This window comes from Caloenas nicobarica, chromosome 24 (genome assembly GCF_036013445.1).
Source record: "Caloenas nicobarica isolate bCalNic1 chromosome 24, bCalNic1.hap1, whole genome shotgun sequence".
Taxonomy (NCBI): Eukaryota; Metazoa; Chordata; class Aves; order Columbiformes; family Columbidae; genus Caloenas; species Caloenas nicobarica.
The window spans coordinates 4406900-4425715 of NC_088268.1; the positions used below are offsets into that span (position 1 = coordinate 4406900).

The 18816-nt window shown below is 46.2% G+C and overlaps 1 protein-coding gene across 1 annotated transcript; it reads left to right on the top strand.

The window, feature by feature from the left end:
* Nucleotides 1-8149, top strand: CCR7 (C-C motif chemokine receptor 7). The gene is made up of 3 exons (XM_065651416.1): nt 1-10; nt 5390-5439; nt 7088-8149. The coding sequence occupies exons 1-3, from the start codon at nt 1-3 to the stop codon at nt 8147-8149; spliced, it is 1122 nt and encodes a 373-aa protein (XP_065507488.1).
* Nucleotides 8150-18816: the final 10667 nt, after the last annotated feature.

An 18816-nucleotide genomic window follows, 5' to 3' on the forward strand; every position in this document is an offset into this window, starting at 1 on the left:
ATGGATGGTGGTGAGTACCCGTTCTGCAGCATCGGGCTTTGTCTTCAGCTTTATTATAATGCCCAAAGTCATGCCCTGTGACACAGGGATGAAATATTTTTAACAAAGTATTTAAAGAATATAAAATGCTTTCATCTTCCTCATATTTACTATTTAAAAAAGAAGCAAGGATCTCTTTTACGAGCTCAAAAAACTAAAATCGGAAACAAACACACATAAAAAATAGGTTTGGAGGCAAGTTCAAAGGGTTATTTTGTCCCAAAGCAAATGAGCTCTTCTCACATAATTTGTACCTTTTCTTCTATGTCTTTTTTTTTTTTTTTTTTTCTCAAGTGAAAGCTACCTCTTTGGCAACATTTTAATTCAGTGAACAAATCAAGGAATTAGGAGCAAGCATACCTGAGTTTATTGTTGCCTAAGGTTGTCCAGTCTTTTGCAAATGGTTTCTATTAATTAATATCTTCACCGCAGCAAAACTTCGCTGCAAAAACTATGGTTTTGTGCTTGCTGAAAGCTGGAACAGCCCCAAGTCAGCACACTTGGAGGGGTCTCTATTCCTGTGGATCACCCCAACACAAAGCTCAAAGAGAAGCGCCAGTGAGCGAAACCTCTTCTCTTTGGTACATGACATTCCATTAGGCCAGGAGGCGTGAGACAGGTGGTTTGGTTTGTTTTTTTCTGAAAGATTGAAACTTTCTTGTGCCATTTGTTATTTTTCTTCCACACCCAGTGCTTTGTAGGCACCAGCTTCCAGGATTGTGAATAGGTGGGTGGCTGTAGGATGGGAACAGCTCTGCGGGTCGGAGATGTGGCAGATAAGCTGCGGGCGCTTCTCTCTGCTAAAACTGCATGATTTATTCCTTTTTTACTTGTTTTTGGTTTTTTTATTGCTCAAATATTTGCAAACACTAACCCCCGTGTGACTGAGGGAGTGCAGGGAAGAGGGGCAAATGGAATAGCTCAGGTGGGTAAATTAGTTTATAACCAGATTAACCAAACTGGGTTTACAACACAACCAGTACCTCTTTATGGCAGAGAGCATGGTCAGAGCCGTAGTAAGGACAGTGAGAGTGATGGGACAGTAGTAGTTCATGCCACTAAAGCCCTGTTCCAGGTGTAATGAATTAAGCTTTGTAACAGGATGAAATGGGAGGCATCACTGCCTTTTCTCTGTGACATTTTCAAATCAGAGCTTCTACTTGTATTTCAGAGGAATATTCCAAAAGAAATATTTCACAGCACAGGAAGGTGCACAGTATTATTGCTGCCTTTTTTTTTTTTAAACACTGATGTAGGAAACATGACTGGTACACTTCAGAATGAATTTAACTTGCTTATCTCTGCTTGTCTTGTCTTTTGATTCACTATTTCCTAAAAGGGGAGGAGGCAGATAATAATTAACTTTCTTCTGTAACAGATCTATGAACGCATGTAATCAAAGCATGATTTAGTTTCATTGGGACTGATCACTCCTGAAATGATGGTACCTTTCCTCTGCCTGTTGTGAGCAGTCAAGGGGAAAGAGGGGGGAGAATGGGCACTGAGCTGTTAACTGCCAAGAGTCATTAGATCATTTAAGTATGATTAATTTTTCTCAGAAAGATACGGTTCTTTCCCCAAAAGCCTACTATACCAATCATGAAGAGGCATCAGAAACCAGTACACGTTTAAAGATACAAACAGCACGTTACTCACTGCCTACACATGTGCTAAGGTGCTCAAGACTGAAACTTTTGCTTTGCGGTTCCGGCCAACAGAAAAACATTCTCTCACCACAAAGATTTGGCCGGAGCAGGTTTGCTCAGCTTTGCCAGCACTCCCTGGAGCATTCTTGGCCCTTGCTTTTCACTCCATGCATTCCCCAGCAGCAGCAGAGAGGAGCAGCTGCCCTGCTTAGAGCCTGACCTGCTTGGGAAGGAACTGACCTTGTACTTCGTTCTGCAGGATTTTGTCTGTCCAGTTTTAACCACCCTACACGGTTGAGTTTCAGCTCCTCTGGCTAGACTTTCTGCTACCAAATATTTCTTACTGTCAGAAGCTATTCTGGGCATACTGAGGGATTCACTGCTACTACAGCTTCTTTTATCTTACGTAAGGTTGGCTGCTGATGCTGAGGGAGATTTAGATAAATAGGATGGGATCATCTGTTCAAACTTAAGCCCTCACTCTTCTGCCATAGCACAGAATGAACTGCACCCCGATTCCCACCCCATGACAGCTTAACCATGCCTTAAAAACACCCATTTCTTTCCCTGTGCTATGGAGGGAACCTAAACAACAAACCAGATGTCAAGGGCTAGAGTTCAGTGGGATGAATCCCACCCCTTGTGCTCACTCTACGGAGGAAGATTTTTCAAAGCTGATGGGCTGCTGCCATCAACAGCCCCTTCCCACTTCACATGGGGCAATTGTCCTTTCCCCAGGGCCTGCAAACTGGTTTGTGCTTTTGAGAACTACAGCAAACCAGTGCATCGCTAGCTGAGGGATGCGGGGGCTTTATAAGGCGTCGAGTCATTTGCTGTAATGGGTTTCTGTTGTCTTTTTATAAATGAGGTTTCTAGTTCAACTGTTTGTGGGGACTTTTGAGAGAGAGGGGGCTTTTTCTTAATGTTTTGAGGAACAAAACTTTAGGAAAATACCTACAGCAGAGAACTGCCAGAGGAAAAAAAAGAAAGGAAAAAAAAAAGTAAAGAAAGGTACCTAAATTTGTCTATTAAACTCCAGAGCATGTCTCATTTCCTCTCTGCAACTCATTTGCTTCTGCTCCCTGGGACCCCTAAGAGCACTGCAGGGAGAAGTGAGTTTCGTCCAAACCAGTGACACAAGGACTCGCTCAAACTGGTGCAGGAGGCCCACGAGGACACACTGCTGCTCTGGTTATGCCTTTGCAAATGCGTAAGCTGGTTGTGTGGGGACAGAAAGAAGGGAAGAAACAGTGCAAGCTTTTTCTATATTGAAAATCATTTGACATTTAAGACACCTGAAACAGCAACCGAGAGGAAAAAAAAAAGTGTGAAGATGTTCAAAGGAATGATACTTAGCTGAACTGTTTCAGGATCGTTAGTTGAGTCACTTTATCAGTTCTAATTCGTTAGACACGTCGGGGTATATTAATAAAAAAACCAGAACAGCAACTCACCATGGCTGTGCATTCATGACATTCATGTTAAACAGGGGCTGGGCTGGTCCTGGGGTTTGAAGGGGAGATGCAAAGTAAGCAGGGAAAGGTGGTACCACGGCAGGGCTGGCGGTGCCAGTGCAGCAGCCTGGCACCAGGCGGCACCACGTCCTTTGCATGATGCTGAAACTGCCAAGAAGTGATGCTGAGAGCAAGGCACTGATGGAGTCAGCTTTAGGTTGGTGCCTTCCCTCTGTGGACTGAGAGTGACTCTTCTCCTCTGCCTTCTCTTTATAGAGATTCTAGGAATTAATTGCCTTTGGGCCAGGAGAGGTAATTGTTACCCACCAAAAGGCACAGGCAGACAAAAGCACCAGCTCCAGGAGTTCCTAGGAAATCAGGCTGTTAAGAAGGTGGAAGAGAAGAGTAAAGACACCACTGGCTGGGTTTTTGCAGAGGTCAGGGACTTCATGCATGTGTCCCAGGTAGGGAGGGCAATTACAGGCTAGACTTACTTAAATTCACCCAGCAGGTTTAAGTGGTTTGGGCTTTTGGTGTATTTCCTGTGTGTAATATGCAAAATCTTGAAGGGAGAGACAGCTACACCAGATGCTCACCAAACCTCTTCCTACAGTCTGGGACTGGTCAGAGTGAAAGCCACGGGACACACAGAAAATAAAATACAGCCAGAAGCATTTAGCCAAGCCTCTCCAAGCCTCAAGCCCAACCTTGGCATCCTCCGCTCCTGACTATGAACTGCACTAACAGTGCACTACTACACTACTTTTCAGATGCCCCCAAGAGCATTCAGAGAAGGTGAGGGGTATATGAATATAAAAAAGCACCCAGCTGCATGAGTATGAAAGATGAAAATAAGGGAGTAAGGTGAGGAACGAACTTCTACGAGAGACAGTGGGAAGCTCGCAGACAGGCTGTGGGGCTGAGACGTTGAGTTTTTTCACATGTGGCTGAGGATCTCTCACCCACACATCAGCACTCGCATACAAACAAGCATCTCCGACCAGAGATACCAAAGTAACTATTTCTGTTATTAGTGATGCAATTGCACGTGATAAAGTGGGGTTAGTGGCGCAACGGTTGTAGTTACCTGAAGAAGTGGAAGTTCATCATCCTGGCCCAGCACGATACTTGAACAGGAGACTGGCAGAGCAGGGAAGGTGCAAAGGAGCTCTGCAAAGAAACAGAACAGAGCTGTCTACAACAGACTGCTAAGCACAAGAGAGGCAAAGGAATCAGACAAATTTATGAACAAACAGGTTTATCCACAGGGAGAAAGCCATACTTTCTAGAAGAAATGGGCAGCTGAAAGCCAAAGGCAGGAGATGCCTCTGCCCCAGCCTCACTCAGTGATCCCAGACCAGAAAACCAGCAGGAAGGTGAGGGGCTGTGCCACAGGGAGCAAGGCAGTGCCCAGAGAGACATCCTGGGATGAGCAGCGTGATGCTCGCAACAGCCAATGTCAACTCTCCCTCAAGGAAGAACACATCTGCTCGTGCCAGAGCAGAGGCAAGAGCATTCTCACAATTGCCAGATCACCTTCCAAGCTTGAGAGACTTTTAGTTGCAACTGCCTGAGGTAGATGCTGGTTATGTGCTTTAAATAGAGCAGAGAGAAAGCTTTCACTGGCCTCTATGCCTCTGCTAACCACAGCAGGAAGAACTGTTTGAGATTGCTCTCACCACTATCACATCTGGCTCTGAATTTAATTTTTCCTCCCAGCTGTCAGCATCCTCTATCTCCACATCCAAAGGCAGCAGAAACCTATTCTGACATTTAGAGACAAGCAATAAATTTCAGGCAGTTTCAGTCACACATGTCCTGCAGGCAGCAGAGCTTTCCTGCTCTGCAGCCCAGTCACAGCACTGTCAGGGAACAGCTGGGCCAAATTTATTGCCCGCACAGCTGTATGTTTTTACCAGGGTTGAGCATGCTACACCCTGCTGACTGTAGGAAAAAAAAAGTAATGTATAAAATACAAATTGTTATACTGTGCATAAGTTAGCGATCAGCCTTTACAGATGAAACTGGAGGGGCCAGACTCCCAAGACTCAATCTGTGCTCTGCCAGTAACTTGTTATGTGATCCTGGGTTATCCTGTTAGCATCTTCATCAGGTTTTTAGTTTACCCAGCTGTGGGGAGCTCTGCAGGGTTGAGAATGCCATGGTCAAGTACACTACCACTGGTTTTTCAAAGTGAGCATCACATGGAAATCCCCACCTAACTGTTAACGCTGTCTCCTTCTTCTACAGGTAAACAGCTAAAGGTCACCCTTGCTCTCAGCCTTCCTCTAATTTTTCAGGTAAGATGTTAAAAACATTGTTGAAATCCAGCTGCGTTTGTGTTGTGGGTAAAGAGAGATCTCAAAAAACTTTGACAGGCAAAAATCAGCCACCCACAGGCCTGCGGAGACGTGTGGGACACAGCTCTCACACCGAGGATCCAGCCTGCAGGGAGGTGGGCGGTGAGACAGCAAAGCAGCGCTAGAAGCCACAGGGAAAACAAACAAAAGGAACAAAAGCAAAGAGAGAACAGAAACAATGACATACACAGCAATTTTAAGATGGCCCAGGATGTTAGAATCAAGTCCCTTTCTAGCACCAAAATGAGCATCTTCAGGAAAGGTGAGGGCATCCTACACTGCGTGCTTGTGAAGAGCCGGCTCATGGCTCTGGAAACACCTGGCCAAAGCACTGGGCTTTAACAGAGGTCAGTCTTGAAGCGCTGACATACTCAAGGAGGAAGAGTTCAGCGTCTTCCTCCACCCGCTCCTGCTCAGAGCAAATCTGAAGCGGAAAGGAGAACCCAAATCACCGGGCTGTGCTGTGACCCACTCCTGAACCGCGGGCCCAGCGCTTCCACAACCACAGCAGCAGCCTCCACCACCCCAGGGCCCCCAGCTCCAGCTCTCCGAGAGCCTCAGCAGAGCAGGGAGAGTTTTGCAGCCTGTTTCTTTTCCCTTTCACTTCTGGCAGCATGCCTCCAGATAGCAGGCAGGATGTGGTGAAAGCCAAGGCTGCCTGAGATGGAGAGCGCGCAAAGATACTGAGTGATAACAGGCAGAGGTATCCAGGGGAAACCTTTCATCTCTGTGCAATGGGGAGAAGGTACTGGAGACTAATAAGTCACACAAAAAGCAGGGCACAGATACCACAAGCTCACTCTGCCCTGTAGGTTACGGCAGTGTAAGAAGATGAAACAAGAATAATCAGAACTTAAATCAGGGGCCTGGGCCTGAATGAGACATCGGCAACGTGTCTGTGCCAGCACCGTAACAGTTTCCTGCTTCACTCGCTGCGTTTCCTCCCGATCTCATTGACACCTCTATTAATTAAGCAGCAAAAACAGCCCAGGGAGGCTTTGCCTTCACATGAAAGCCTTTGCCTGGGGGGACAGGGTGGCAGCAGGACCAGGACACCAGTGCTCTCCATGAGAAGGGGACAGGAGCAACAGGAATATCTCACATGGGAGGAGGGAATACTGAAGTTAGAAAAATGTCTAATGAGTAGAGTCAGTCAAGAGGAAATGTTGTCCCTGCTGAGAAAAAGTGAACACTGAAGGATGTATTATCTTTCCCATTTTATCTGACAGCTGACTATGTACGTACAGCTGTCTGCAGGTCCCAAAACATCCTGGAAAGCAGCCACACATCTGAGAGTTTGCAGGTGTTACTTTGGCTGAGCACTAAACATTTCTTGTGGAATTCCCACTTTGAGATCCAGAAAAACCCCAAACTCCACATACTTACAGGAAACGTTTTCAGCCACAAGACCTTGCCAACCCTGTTCACGACGTTGGCACGAGCCAACGATTGGAAACTCCCTGGGACTTCTCTGTGGTCTGTGGCTGATAACTCCTGCCTGCTTTATAGAGCAGCACCAGGCTCCCCTCCCAACACAGAGAGGCACAGTACCTGTCCCAATGCACTCTTCTTTTCTTCCTTCTTCTAGTTCTGTGCCGGGAACAACGTTACCGATGACTATGACAACACCACCATCGACTACACCATGTTTGAGACCCTGTGTGAGAAGGAGGAAGTCCGTAACTTCCGCGCCGCCTTCCTCCCAGCCATGTACTCCCTCATCTGCTTCACGGGGCTTCTGGGGAACGGGCTGGTGATGCTCACCTACATCTACTTCAAGAGGCTCAAGACCATGACGGACATCTATTTGCTGAACCTGGCTCTGGCAGACATCCTCTTCCTGCTGACCCTCCCCTTTTGGGCCACAAGTGCAGCCATGCACTGGCTTTTTGGGGAGTTTGCCTGCAAAGCCGTCTACTGCATCTGCAAAATGAGTTTCTTCAGCGGGATGCTGCTCCTCCTCTCCATCAGCATCGACAGGTACTTCGCCATCGTTCAGGCGGCCTCCGCCCACCGCTTCCGACCCCGGATGATATTCATTAGCAAGGTCACATGTGTCCTCATTTGGCTCCTGGCCTTCATCCTTTCAATCCCTGAGCTGGTTCACAGCGGTGTAAATAACTTGGACACCTATCCCCGTTGTTCCATTATTGCTAATGACTTGCAGACCTTCAACACCGGCATCAAAGTGTCCCAAATGGTTTTTGGCTTCCTAGTTCCCCTGCTGGTCATGTCTGTCTGCTACCTCATCATCATCAAAACATTACTCCAGGCCCGCAACTTTGAGAAGAACAAAGCCATCAAGGTCATCATTGCTGTGGTAATTGTCTTCGTTGTCTTCCAGCTGCCCTACAACAGCGTCATGCTGGCCAAGACCATCTCAGCCTTCAACCACACCAGCTCGTGTGAGGAGAGCAAGCAGCTCGATGTGGCGGATGACGTGACCTACACTCTGGCCTGCTTCCGATGCTGCCTCAATCCCTTCCTCTATGCCTTCATCGGCGTCAAATTCCGCAACGACCTCTTCAAGCTTCTGAAGGAGCTGGGCTGCCTGAGCCAGGAGCGCCTCTGGCAGCTCTCCACTTGCCGCGACAGCAAGAGGTTTTCCTTGGCCATGGAGACAGAGACAACCACCACCTTCTCCCCGTGAGCCCAGCTCCAGGTGGGCTCTGACCAAGCTGAAGGCCAGAGTGGTTTTGTACCCTTCCTCTATTCTGAATTACTGGTAGAGCAAGACTTGCCACTACTGCAGGAAAGGCAGCTGCAAGAGGGACACCCAGGAGCTTCGCCGTATTTCAGACAACGAGCACTGCCAGCCAATACTCCTGTGGATGGAGAGACTTCAATAAAACTGGGACTAATAGCAAAGCAAGGGAGAGAGAGATGGGTGAATCTAGAATTTATCATGTCACTTCACCTTTATTTTAGACTTTCCTAGTCAAAATGAGAAGTACTCATTTCCCTAAAAGCGACAAAATAAACAGACATTCGTGCAACAGAATTGCTTATTTGAGAGCTGAACTTCCAAGAGTATCATTCTTGCTTTGAATGTTGCTTTTAACAAGACCACCTGTTGCTCTTCCACAGCCACAAAAATGATCCCTGCTGCACTGACTCAGTCTTCGAGACTCTCAAATTCAGGATATAGTTGTGCCCACGGTTCAGCCACTCAGGCTGTCACTATCTGAAGCTTGCTTGTATCTGGCTTTATCAGCTGCTGCGGACACAGTCTGCTGATTTTCACATACGCGTGGGGGCCTTCTGTGCTATTGCTTGCTGACCTCAAGAGATAAACAACAATGTGGGTTTTCTTCTCCCTTCCCAATCAACATCTCTTTCTAGAAGGACTTTAGCAGCTGGCTTTCAAGTCAGATATGTATTTCACTCATAAGCTACTGAAAACGTGTTTTGCATTCATACTGTCAGTGCTAATAAAGATGCCATTCACTGTGGTTTGATTTAAATGCAAAGGACAGTCGCATGTTGAAGATTACTGCCAGGGTCATGTACTTGAAAGGAACATGGCAGCTGAACATCAGATTATTGTCATGTAAAATAAGACCTTGAAAAGAAGCCCAGAATGTAATGCCAGTTGGTGAATTTACTAGAAGAGCGAAGATTCCTCCCAACAGATGAATACCCTGGGAGCTGCTGTCGTGGGACATCTGAATGTCAGCTGGGGAGGAGCTGCTGCAATTGTTTGTGCATCTGTTACTGACGATGTGCACGCTCTAATCCTCATAGTGCAGCTCTACGTCAAGGGCGAAAGGTTTCAGCCACGAACTGCTCTTGATGCTGGGCAGGAGTGGGCTAACTCAGAGGAGCGGAACAGTTCTGCGGAAACCGTTCAGCATGTTCCAGTGGTCATACAGAGCCACACAGAGCAAAACACACTTACTAAAAAGACATTTACGCTTTTTTTTCCAATACCACACATGGATCCATTAGGAGTGATACAGGGAACTCTCTGGATCATAGGTCAAAAAACATTGCTTTAGAGACAGGAGAATTAAAATCAGCCTTCCAAGAATTCAATTAGCTGGTTTTGAAACAATGTTGCCAGTTATGTAGCTGGCTGCCATCATCATTAAATTCTTCATAAAACATTTGGGTCTGGGGTACAGGATTTTGCCAAGAGCTGGGATTCAGGAAGAAAGCACATTCTGCTCTGCATTACCCATCTATGCTGAAGTACAATCCCATCCAGCCATTTAACACGTTTTCTTTTATAATACCCATGTAACACATACAGAAGTGCTGCTTCTCCATCATACAAAATTGGGGGTTACGACTGACACTGAATAGTCATTTGTTCTTGGTTTGTTCCTACAGTCTTTACTTAGGCAAGACACTCCGCTAACGAGAACATTGCCAGAGCAAGGAATACCCATAATACAGAGTCTTTTTAGTTTTCTTCATCAGTAACAATATGTTTATGTATATTCATATATGTAAAGCTGCTTTACACAGAAAAAGTTAAATACATACATGAATGTACCCTGAAAATACACTGCTTTAACTAAAACTTTTTATGCAAAATACATTCACCTAACTTATTCTAGCAAGGAAAATCACTTCATCAAAACATGCAATTGGACTTGTCTCCTGTTTGATAAAAGCAATTTCCCTTCTACAAACTGAGAAGTCTTCAGGTCTTTATCAACTAGATGTATTCTAAATAGGAAAACATGCAGCTGCTTCTACATAAATGAGATACTAAAAGCATCACCTGGAACAGCTGCATCTGGTGCCTCCTCAACAAGACAGCAGTGATTTCAGAGTGCATGGCTTTTTTTTTTAATTAACAGACAGAACAAATCTGTCACTTATTGAGATGAATCATGTTAACAATGGCCTAACATGTGATTCCCCACTGAAGTCTGAAAACTGACTGTATTTTGCTATTTGTGGAAAATAAATTATAACAATTTAAAAAATACCTTTGTTTTTCCATTGTCTGTATCTAGTAGTTCACACCACATCCTTCTGGTGCTGTCAAAAGCTGTTTGTTGATCAACATAGCTTCACATCAGTACTTCCCTGCAGGAAAAATACCATGTAAAATAAACCACCTGGAAGAAAAGTTGGTTTACTTGATCTGTTGATGAATTATACAGTAAATAGGGGATCAACAGATTAAGTAGTAGCATTTATTTTAACTATTAACTCAGCTGCAACCCAATTGCAACCATGGAATCAAAGAAAAAGGAACCCCAAAGAAAACCAGAAGACACAAAGCTTAACAGTCAAGTGTCAAAACTCAGACCATTTCTGCTTTTGCTAAACAATGCAAGTCTCATGGTTTCTCCCTAGAGAGAAAGTATTAGGCCAGTTTCAGCATCCAGTGCAGAGGTTCAAGCAGCAATAAGGAGCATCTCAAGACCACAGCACCACAACACAACTCAAGATAATAACAGTCTAAACCCAGTGCTCCTTAAATAAACATCAGGTCTCACTTACCGCAACTAGGTCAGAAGTCTCAACTACCCCAAGTCCAAGTAGCTCATTTTCGCAACAGCCTGCTGAAACGGGAGCTCTGAACCAGAGCACGCAAAATACGAAACAGAACTTGGGTTTTGTAGAAAGCTGCCTGGCTTTTAACAATTCCCTACACTTCTCAGGGGTGACTGTGAACCCAGCTTTTAAACAGGAAAGTTCCCAAATTATAGGAAAATAAACTCCAGTAAAACTCAGCCTACCAAGCAACCACCCAAGGTCACACCTGAGGCCATAAATATCCCAGCCATATCACACAGCATCTATTTGAGCAAAAAAAGGTGCATTCCTAGGATGGATTTACCCCATTTTAGTACCTCTCACCAGCAAGACAGAGAAAGAAGTTTCTTTTTACAGTTCACTGGGGGACTGGGAACAATCTCAGTTTTAGATCTTCTTTAAAAAAAGTCAATTAAAAGTCCATTAATAAAGCCTGGCCCTTGTTACAGAAAGGGACCACTGGTCTACAATAAACTACATAAAAAGCAGGAGAGATGTGCCACCTGGTCATAGCCAAATGGACTTCAGGTGGTTCCTGCAACCCCTTCTCTATGTCATTGTGGGAAACCTCTTCATCACTCAGGAGCTGTGCACTCCTCATTGCTCCAAAGTATCAGTGTTAATCATTTCTCTTTCCCTGCCAGTTTTTTATCTATTCACGTGTGTATTTTTAAATTACAGTTTAAGAGCCCTCAGTGCCAAATGGACCTGGGCTAAGCAGGAGGGAATTAGGAACTAAGGGGAGGTAAACTGGAACGAGGCCTCACTGAACACGGTTGCTCCTGTCCATCTCAGAGCAGGCGCTGGTTTGTCCTCTCCCTTCTCGTGCTGTCCCAGGCGCTGCTTCCCGCCACTTGCTGGTGAATGAGCTGATTAATGTGATGGTGAAGGGGAAGCTTCTCCAGGCACGGCTGTGGTTTCTGATGTGCCACCTGGGTAGCTGCAGGAGGGAAGTCCTTGTCACCCCAAGAAAGAATGAGCTGGAGTTGAGGCAAACAAACCCTAAAAATAATGCATGTGGGTGATGAGGAAGGGTGGTGGCAGGCTGCAGCAATCAGAATAGCTGAGAGCGGGCTACAGTTTCCTCTGCCCATACCTTCTTTTACATGGAAAAATAACCCAAACTTCTTTTCTGGGGGCGGAGGTGTCAGATCTTGGGGGAGAACTTCTTGCATGGCCAACGATCTTCCTCCATGAGCAGTGCTGCCTTGCCTGGGGTCACCTCCCACAGGGGCACCAACCCCCAAAAGGGGCGAGTGCTGCGTTTCCTCCCCTCACCAGGGGATTTCTCCCCTCCTACCTGAGCCACCGTAAGATGCATCTGGGGAAACTTAAGTCTCAGGGCCTCGGCTGCCCCTGGTTTGTACCACCACAAGCAGCTTCACAACCTCAAAGTGAGTAGACCAAAGGGCCTGACCGGACTGAAAAGCAGAGACTTTTGAATGGATTCGAAGGCAGGACCAGCTCAGAGCATACTGTTGGCACAAAGGACAGGACAAGAACGTGCAGTCGGAATACAAGGAAAAATAACAGGATAAACAGTATCATGCTGCATTTAGCGCCAGCAGAACAATCCGCTGCTTGACCTTACCCTCCTTACAGCCCCCGGTGTGGTGAGAGTATGCCTTGGGGGCTGGAAAAGAGAATGGACATGTAATATAATGACTATCCCTCTAGTTTCGGATGTGGCTGACCATAAAAACAGAAGATACACAAAGGGACAGGATCCTACCAGGGTTTTGCTGAGTTGTTCTTAGACGCATTTCCCAGAGTAGGCAGTTTATGCCTTGTGGTGAGCCGTATTAATGGCCAAATGCACAGCACAAACAGCTAAGAATAAGAAAGATGGAAAAAGATGAAAAAAAGAAGGCAGTTGACTAGAGAAAAGATTACGTAGCAATATTTGCTCTCTACCAAGCCTTTTCCTCCTTGAATGTCCCTTTACGATGGTGTGAATCTCCGGACTGGCACTGAGTGATTCCACCCAAAGGACACACGGCCAAGGCAGCTGTGATGTTTGTACGTTTCCAGTAGTGGTACCGTAAGGGGAACAGCAGCTCCATCTGATCCAACAGTTAAAACTTTGGACAAGAATTAGAAAATAAGGGTTGTAACCCTAGCTTTGCTCCTCAGTGACCTGAGTCAATCCTGCTCTTCTTCCCCAAGCACTAAAACGGAGATAAAAAGTCACTTTGCAAAGGTAGTAATAGGAGTACCCAATTCTGTTATGGAACCGTGTATGGGAGCCTTCCTGTCCTTGTGTTGAAACAAAAAAGTCAATCTCACATGTTTAGATTTTGCAGAAATCACTAATTTTCAAGTACACACACGCACAGCAGGCTAACCTATCTCCAAGCTGCACTGAAAGTTATTTCTCACTTTCATCTCTCAGTAAGACCCCAGTTCTTCACTGAGTTAAGGCTATTACCCAAGCAGGGAGTCAAATCTTCTTGATATTAAACAAACACCTGTCACAGTCACAGCTCCATACAAAAATCTTATTCAGGTCTTAACAAGTACGGAAACTTTTGGTTCACCTCTGCCACATGCATGGCAGACGCAGAGCCAACCTAGGCATGATCTCATGTATTTGTCATTGCTGAACCCATGCAAATCTTCGGCTTGCAGGAACCGAAACTCTAACTTCCCTTCCTCTTGCTTTGGTTTTTTTAATTCAATTGTCTAAAATAAGATTGCAAGCAGATATTTACTTTCTTTGCTGATGAGCGCTGTTGCACAAAACCCTAATTCTTGCATGACTATGTGCTTTATTGGGAAATTTATGTGACTGAAGGTCAATTCTAACGTCCAGAATAACCCTGCAGGAGAGGAAAAGCCCAAGTAATTTCCAGTGCAATAAATAGTCCAAAAGACCTTCCAGGATCCAGAGTTTGCACACACTGCCCTGTACCAAAATCAGGACTTCTCCCACCGATTCTAGTTCTTCCTTTGTTAACTAGGAATATGATCTAAATCCACTGAAAGCAACCGGACATTTCATGAAAAGCCTCTGCTTTACCTTGGGACCTGGTATCAATGTTTCATGTCATGCAACATGAAAGAGGACAGGAGGTAAAATCCCAATGGCAATACCCATGCAACCAAGTGTACTTCTGAAAAAACACAGGAAAGAGAAACCACTTACTATGTGCTCCCTGAGGTGCTGAGAGTTTTACTGGCTTTTCAACAAGAGCAGATGGATTTCACGTAGGTGTCTGTTGAGGCTTGAAGAACCTCAGAAGTGCTGCAGAAACCCTATGCAGTGACAGGACAGTGACGAATGCAGATATTTTCAGTCCCCACCTGTCCTGAAGGTGGCATATAACTGAAAAGCTGAGCTCCTCTGGGACAATGTCCTGGTTTATACTCAGATAACAGCCAAACTCCGAGTGGCTGAATGTCCCAGAGAAAGAAAAAGGTGCTGTTAAAATGCTCTTAACTAACCAGGTAGTAAAAAATAAAACGTTTGCAAGCAGAAGTGACTCACAAGTCAAAGTGCCTCTTCCAAAGACTCCTTCAAGTTTTCACTTCCAAGAAACACTAGAGCTTTTACATTTCACACACCCAACAAAGGCAACCTATTTCCCACCCATCTGAAAATGAAGGTGCTGAGTTGGATCTCCTGATCCCGCAGGCCTTTTTGTGGTCTAGAAATTTAGGCATTCTGGTTTATTGATTTTAATTACAAGAAAAACAAAGTAAATATCCCCCTCTGCAGCAGGAGCACCCTACCCCACTGCAAACGGTGACTGGGGGGGTACAAAGGCCTCTGCTCTCTCCCGTTTATTGGTGTAATTAGTACAGGTAGTCAGCGCGACCTTGTAGTTTTCTATAGCATAGCCACTGCTTTGCATCTTATTATCAGGGAATCGCCCACCTATATGTGAACGTTAATGTGGAAGGAGGTGTGAACACACACACACACGTGTCCATGTTTGCATATGTCTCCCAGCAGAACTGGTTTCAGACTCCAGGGGCTATTGCAGCAAAATTCAACACCACCAGAGCAAAAATCTCACCACCGGAGCCGCACAAATAGAAGCTCATGTTATTGGGGGAGAGTTGACTTGATTCCCTTGAAGATAACATTTCTTCTTCTAACTTTTGGCCACACCAAGCAGTAAGAATCTCTACCTCTGTGCCAGGGCGGGGCGGGGGGGGAATTAAAAACAAGTCTCTTTCTGGATGACTAACACAGCCTGCAGCTCAGCCCTGCTTTTCACCAGGGAGTTGCACAAGACTCCTTTGAAGAGGTTAACACGTTTACAGTCAGTTCTCATCTGCTTTGTCAGAGGGTCACAGGTAGCTACAACAATTCTGCTCACATGTCATGACCTGAGCGCATGCAGAGGGTGAGGGTCACCAAACATCGCAGAGCTGTACCCCAACAGATGTGGCTTACACCAGGGCAGGATTGCGGCAAACCTGGCGAGTGATCAGATCCTTACAAGATTCATCAAAATGTCTTTATTGCCAGCAGCTTCTTGGCGGGCCTCCACACCCACCTACAAATGAGCCACTCCTCACGTGCCAGCGCCGCCTGCACAACCCAACAAACAGCCACGAGGCGTGCAGCCGGAGACGTGGAGGCTGTTATGAAGCATGCTGCAGATAACAAACAACAGAAAAGGTCTCCACGCCATCACACGTGAGACCTGAAACGCTGCCAGAACCTGCCTCCTCAGCTGGGCATCCTGTTTGGGACATTGCAAGGGCTGCAGCCGTTGGATGTGCACCCACACCAGCCCGCCCTGCGCCTGAGATTATGGAAGAGCATCGTCCTGCAGCAGCACAGCCGCGCTGCACAGCTCTCCTGCCACGCGTGACGCCTGCTCCAGCAGCAGGGCCACCACCACTCCTGCACGAGGGCACTGAGACGATGCACTAGTGAGACACCAGTTCTGCAGAAGAGCTGCTCCTCTCTGGGGACTTAGGGCTTCTGGTATGTGCCCACCCCACAGACCTGCTCCTAAACTACAGTGGAGAGCACACAGGACATCGCAAGCTGGGCTGCCCAGCTGCCCCTCAGCAGGCAACACTGTGGTGGCAACGTCTCCCTGGGGAGGTTTGGTCTTTCTCCAACCAGCCTGTCAGGAGCAGGCAAAACCCATCCAGGGGAGCCTGGATGTGTCCGAGATACCTCATGGTCCTAACAACCAGTCATGCCTGGCCGATTCTGTACGGCCCTCTGGGAAGGAGGGAGGTATCTCCTTGCCAAAGCAATAAAAGTGATCTTCAGCTTGGAAATTTATTCCCTTTATAATCAATAATACAAAAAGAATCTTTCCTTACAAGACATTTTCTCCTCCAGACATGCATCGAGTTTGTCGGTCACAGCACGTGGCCTGAAACACAATAAGAGATGAAGCTTCAGTGACTAGCAACCAAGATGAAAACACTTCCTTCTCCTTCCTGCAAGGGGAAGCTATCTGAAGACAAAACATACCGATTATATGCAAAAACAGGTAACAGAAGGCACTCTCGCAACGCACTGGCAGCCCCCCCAGGCCCTGCATGATAACCCCTGGAAAGACACGACAGCCCAGCCGGGCTCCAAGTGACCCACGGCGCATCCAGAACAAGTCCACGGTCACCGTCCCCTTTTGGCTGTGGTCGCCACACAGCACCAGCAACCACATGAAGCAGAGACAGAAAGCTGTGATTTCTTAAGAGAGCAGGGACATGATCTCCTCCGCCTTTCCCTCTCCCCTTGCCTTGGGTCACCCACGCCTTTCTTGGGAGAAGACTGCCAGCCAAACCCCTGATCTCTGGTTACAGGCCGGGTAAATCCTCAAGAGAACAGGACCAACCATCTCGTTGAGAGCTGCTGACACCATGTGGGAAAGGCTGAGAAATGCTCCACAGCAGACGGAGAAATGCTCCACCCTGCGCCCACCGAGATGGGACTCCAGGAGAAACTCAGGAAAACTTACCCCTGAAACAGAGGCGTGGGTTCAAATAGTATGAGTTAAATCATGTTAGAGTCCTCTGTGGGCAACCACGCTAAATAGTAGTCGTTTTAATTCGCTTTAATTTAAATACACTGGAAGCCATTTTAAAATGGCTCTGATTCACTTTATTTTTACCTCTGACTCAGACTGTCTATGCCTTTTCCATGTGATTTCAATAATCCATTTTAAACGCTAACTTCATAATGTTTCTCACATCTTCCCATAAAAACGACATCTTCTACGCATCACTTTCCACTAGCCTTGTACCCAAATTTCCTAGACAACTTTGAAAAACATGAACGGATTTTCCCAGTCACCTCCTACCACTAACAACCCTGTGGGAAGCTGCGCTGCAGCTGCTGCACGGCTGAGCACGAGCAGCCCCTTCCCGAGCGCAGGGCTGTGATTTCTCAGGCAGCTGAAGAAAGCAGCTTTTTGAAAGCAAACACCCATTTTTCCCCATGAGGTCTCATTCTGATTTTTAATCACTCCCCAATCTAACCATGGAGAACTCGATTTCTGCTGTCACGTGCAGCACCGGAACCTGCACTTCAGCAGCAGCCCTGTGAAAATGCTTGAGCACAACCGCAACTTCTACGCAACCCCACAACGAGCCAAATTCCTCGAGCCCCGCGCTGAAATGGTGGACAGCCTTGGCTTCCAAGCTCTTGTAGATGAATCAAGAAAAAGCCCCATCATTTCAGCCAAGGCCTCGCTTGATGATGACTCAAAAACTGTCATTGTTATGTAGGTGAGAACAAACTTAGCAGAGGTGTAAATTTTGCACCATAGGAAAACCGCAGTTGGCAAAAGTTAGAATAGAAATTTGCACAGCGGACGGTACCTGTGCTAACTGCTGAGAGTTTCTATTTGCCTGAAATCCCGCCATATTAACAAATGGCTGGTGTTATGTTACAGAGCAATTCCTACATTTGTCAGCAAAAATGCACACAAAAACTTACAGAATGAGACTATTTCTCACGTAGTGGAGAAGTAGGCTTATTTCAGCCACTTATTTCAAGGAAGGCGGCCAAACCTCTTAGATGGTCTTCCGTGAAGTCTACACTTCCGTGCTACTCCAATATGCATGAGGTGTAATTTAACTTTGTGTGTTATTTTTTTTTAAAAACGGAGGCTAACACTGGGACAACCGCTGCTTTCAACACATACTTCAAAACTCCTCCACCTGACAGGTTTCCAGGGCTCCCCCCCAGACCAGGCCTGCAATATCCCGTCCTCCTCATCTGTCGGGGCTCCACCAGCCAAACGATCAGGAGGGTGCATCGCAGGGCTCCGAAATGTCTCTACTTCCATTTCACCTTCAAACACGCTTATTGCAAACTGAAACCTCCCCGGCTCCATGTGGGTTGGCTCCGGTAATGCCTTTTTCCCCTGTTTGCATAAAAAAGAAGTCCTTTCTTTGTGGCTTTCTGCAGAAGTTACATGAACAAAAACAACAAAGATTTCTCCGCCTATGCAGACGGCTTTTACCTGAAAGGGATGCAGCCCACAGTCCACCCACCCAGACCTTAAAGAAATAAACAGACAGTGACATAAAATCTGTTATCAGTTTCCCCACGCCCCCTGACAAAAACACTTCAATATTTTGTTCTCCGAGATGCTGCCAACTCGCTTCTCCCCCGCAAACCAGAATGTGTGCAACAGATAAGGAATCAGATATCTCTTTTTGGCCTCAAAATGTTTCACTGGACGTTTTCCAAAGACCATTAAAAACTACGATAGGTGCAAGAGGCAAGGAATTCCTGCTATTTTCTGAAAAATGACTAAGTAGACCCCCCCAAAAATTAACGATACAACGATAAATAGAATGATAGCTTGTTTGTGCCCCAGGCTCTGCAACAGTAGGACA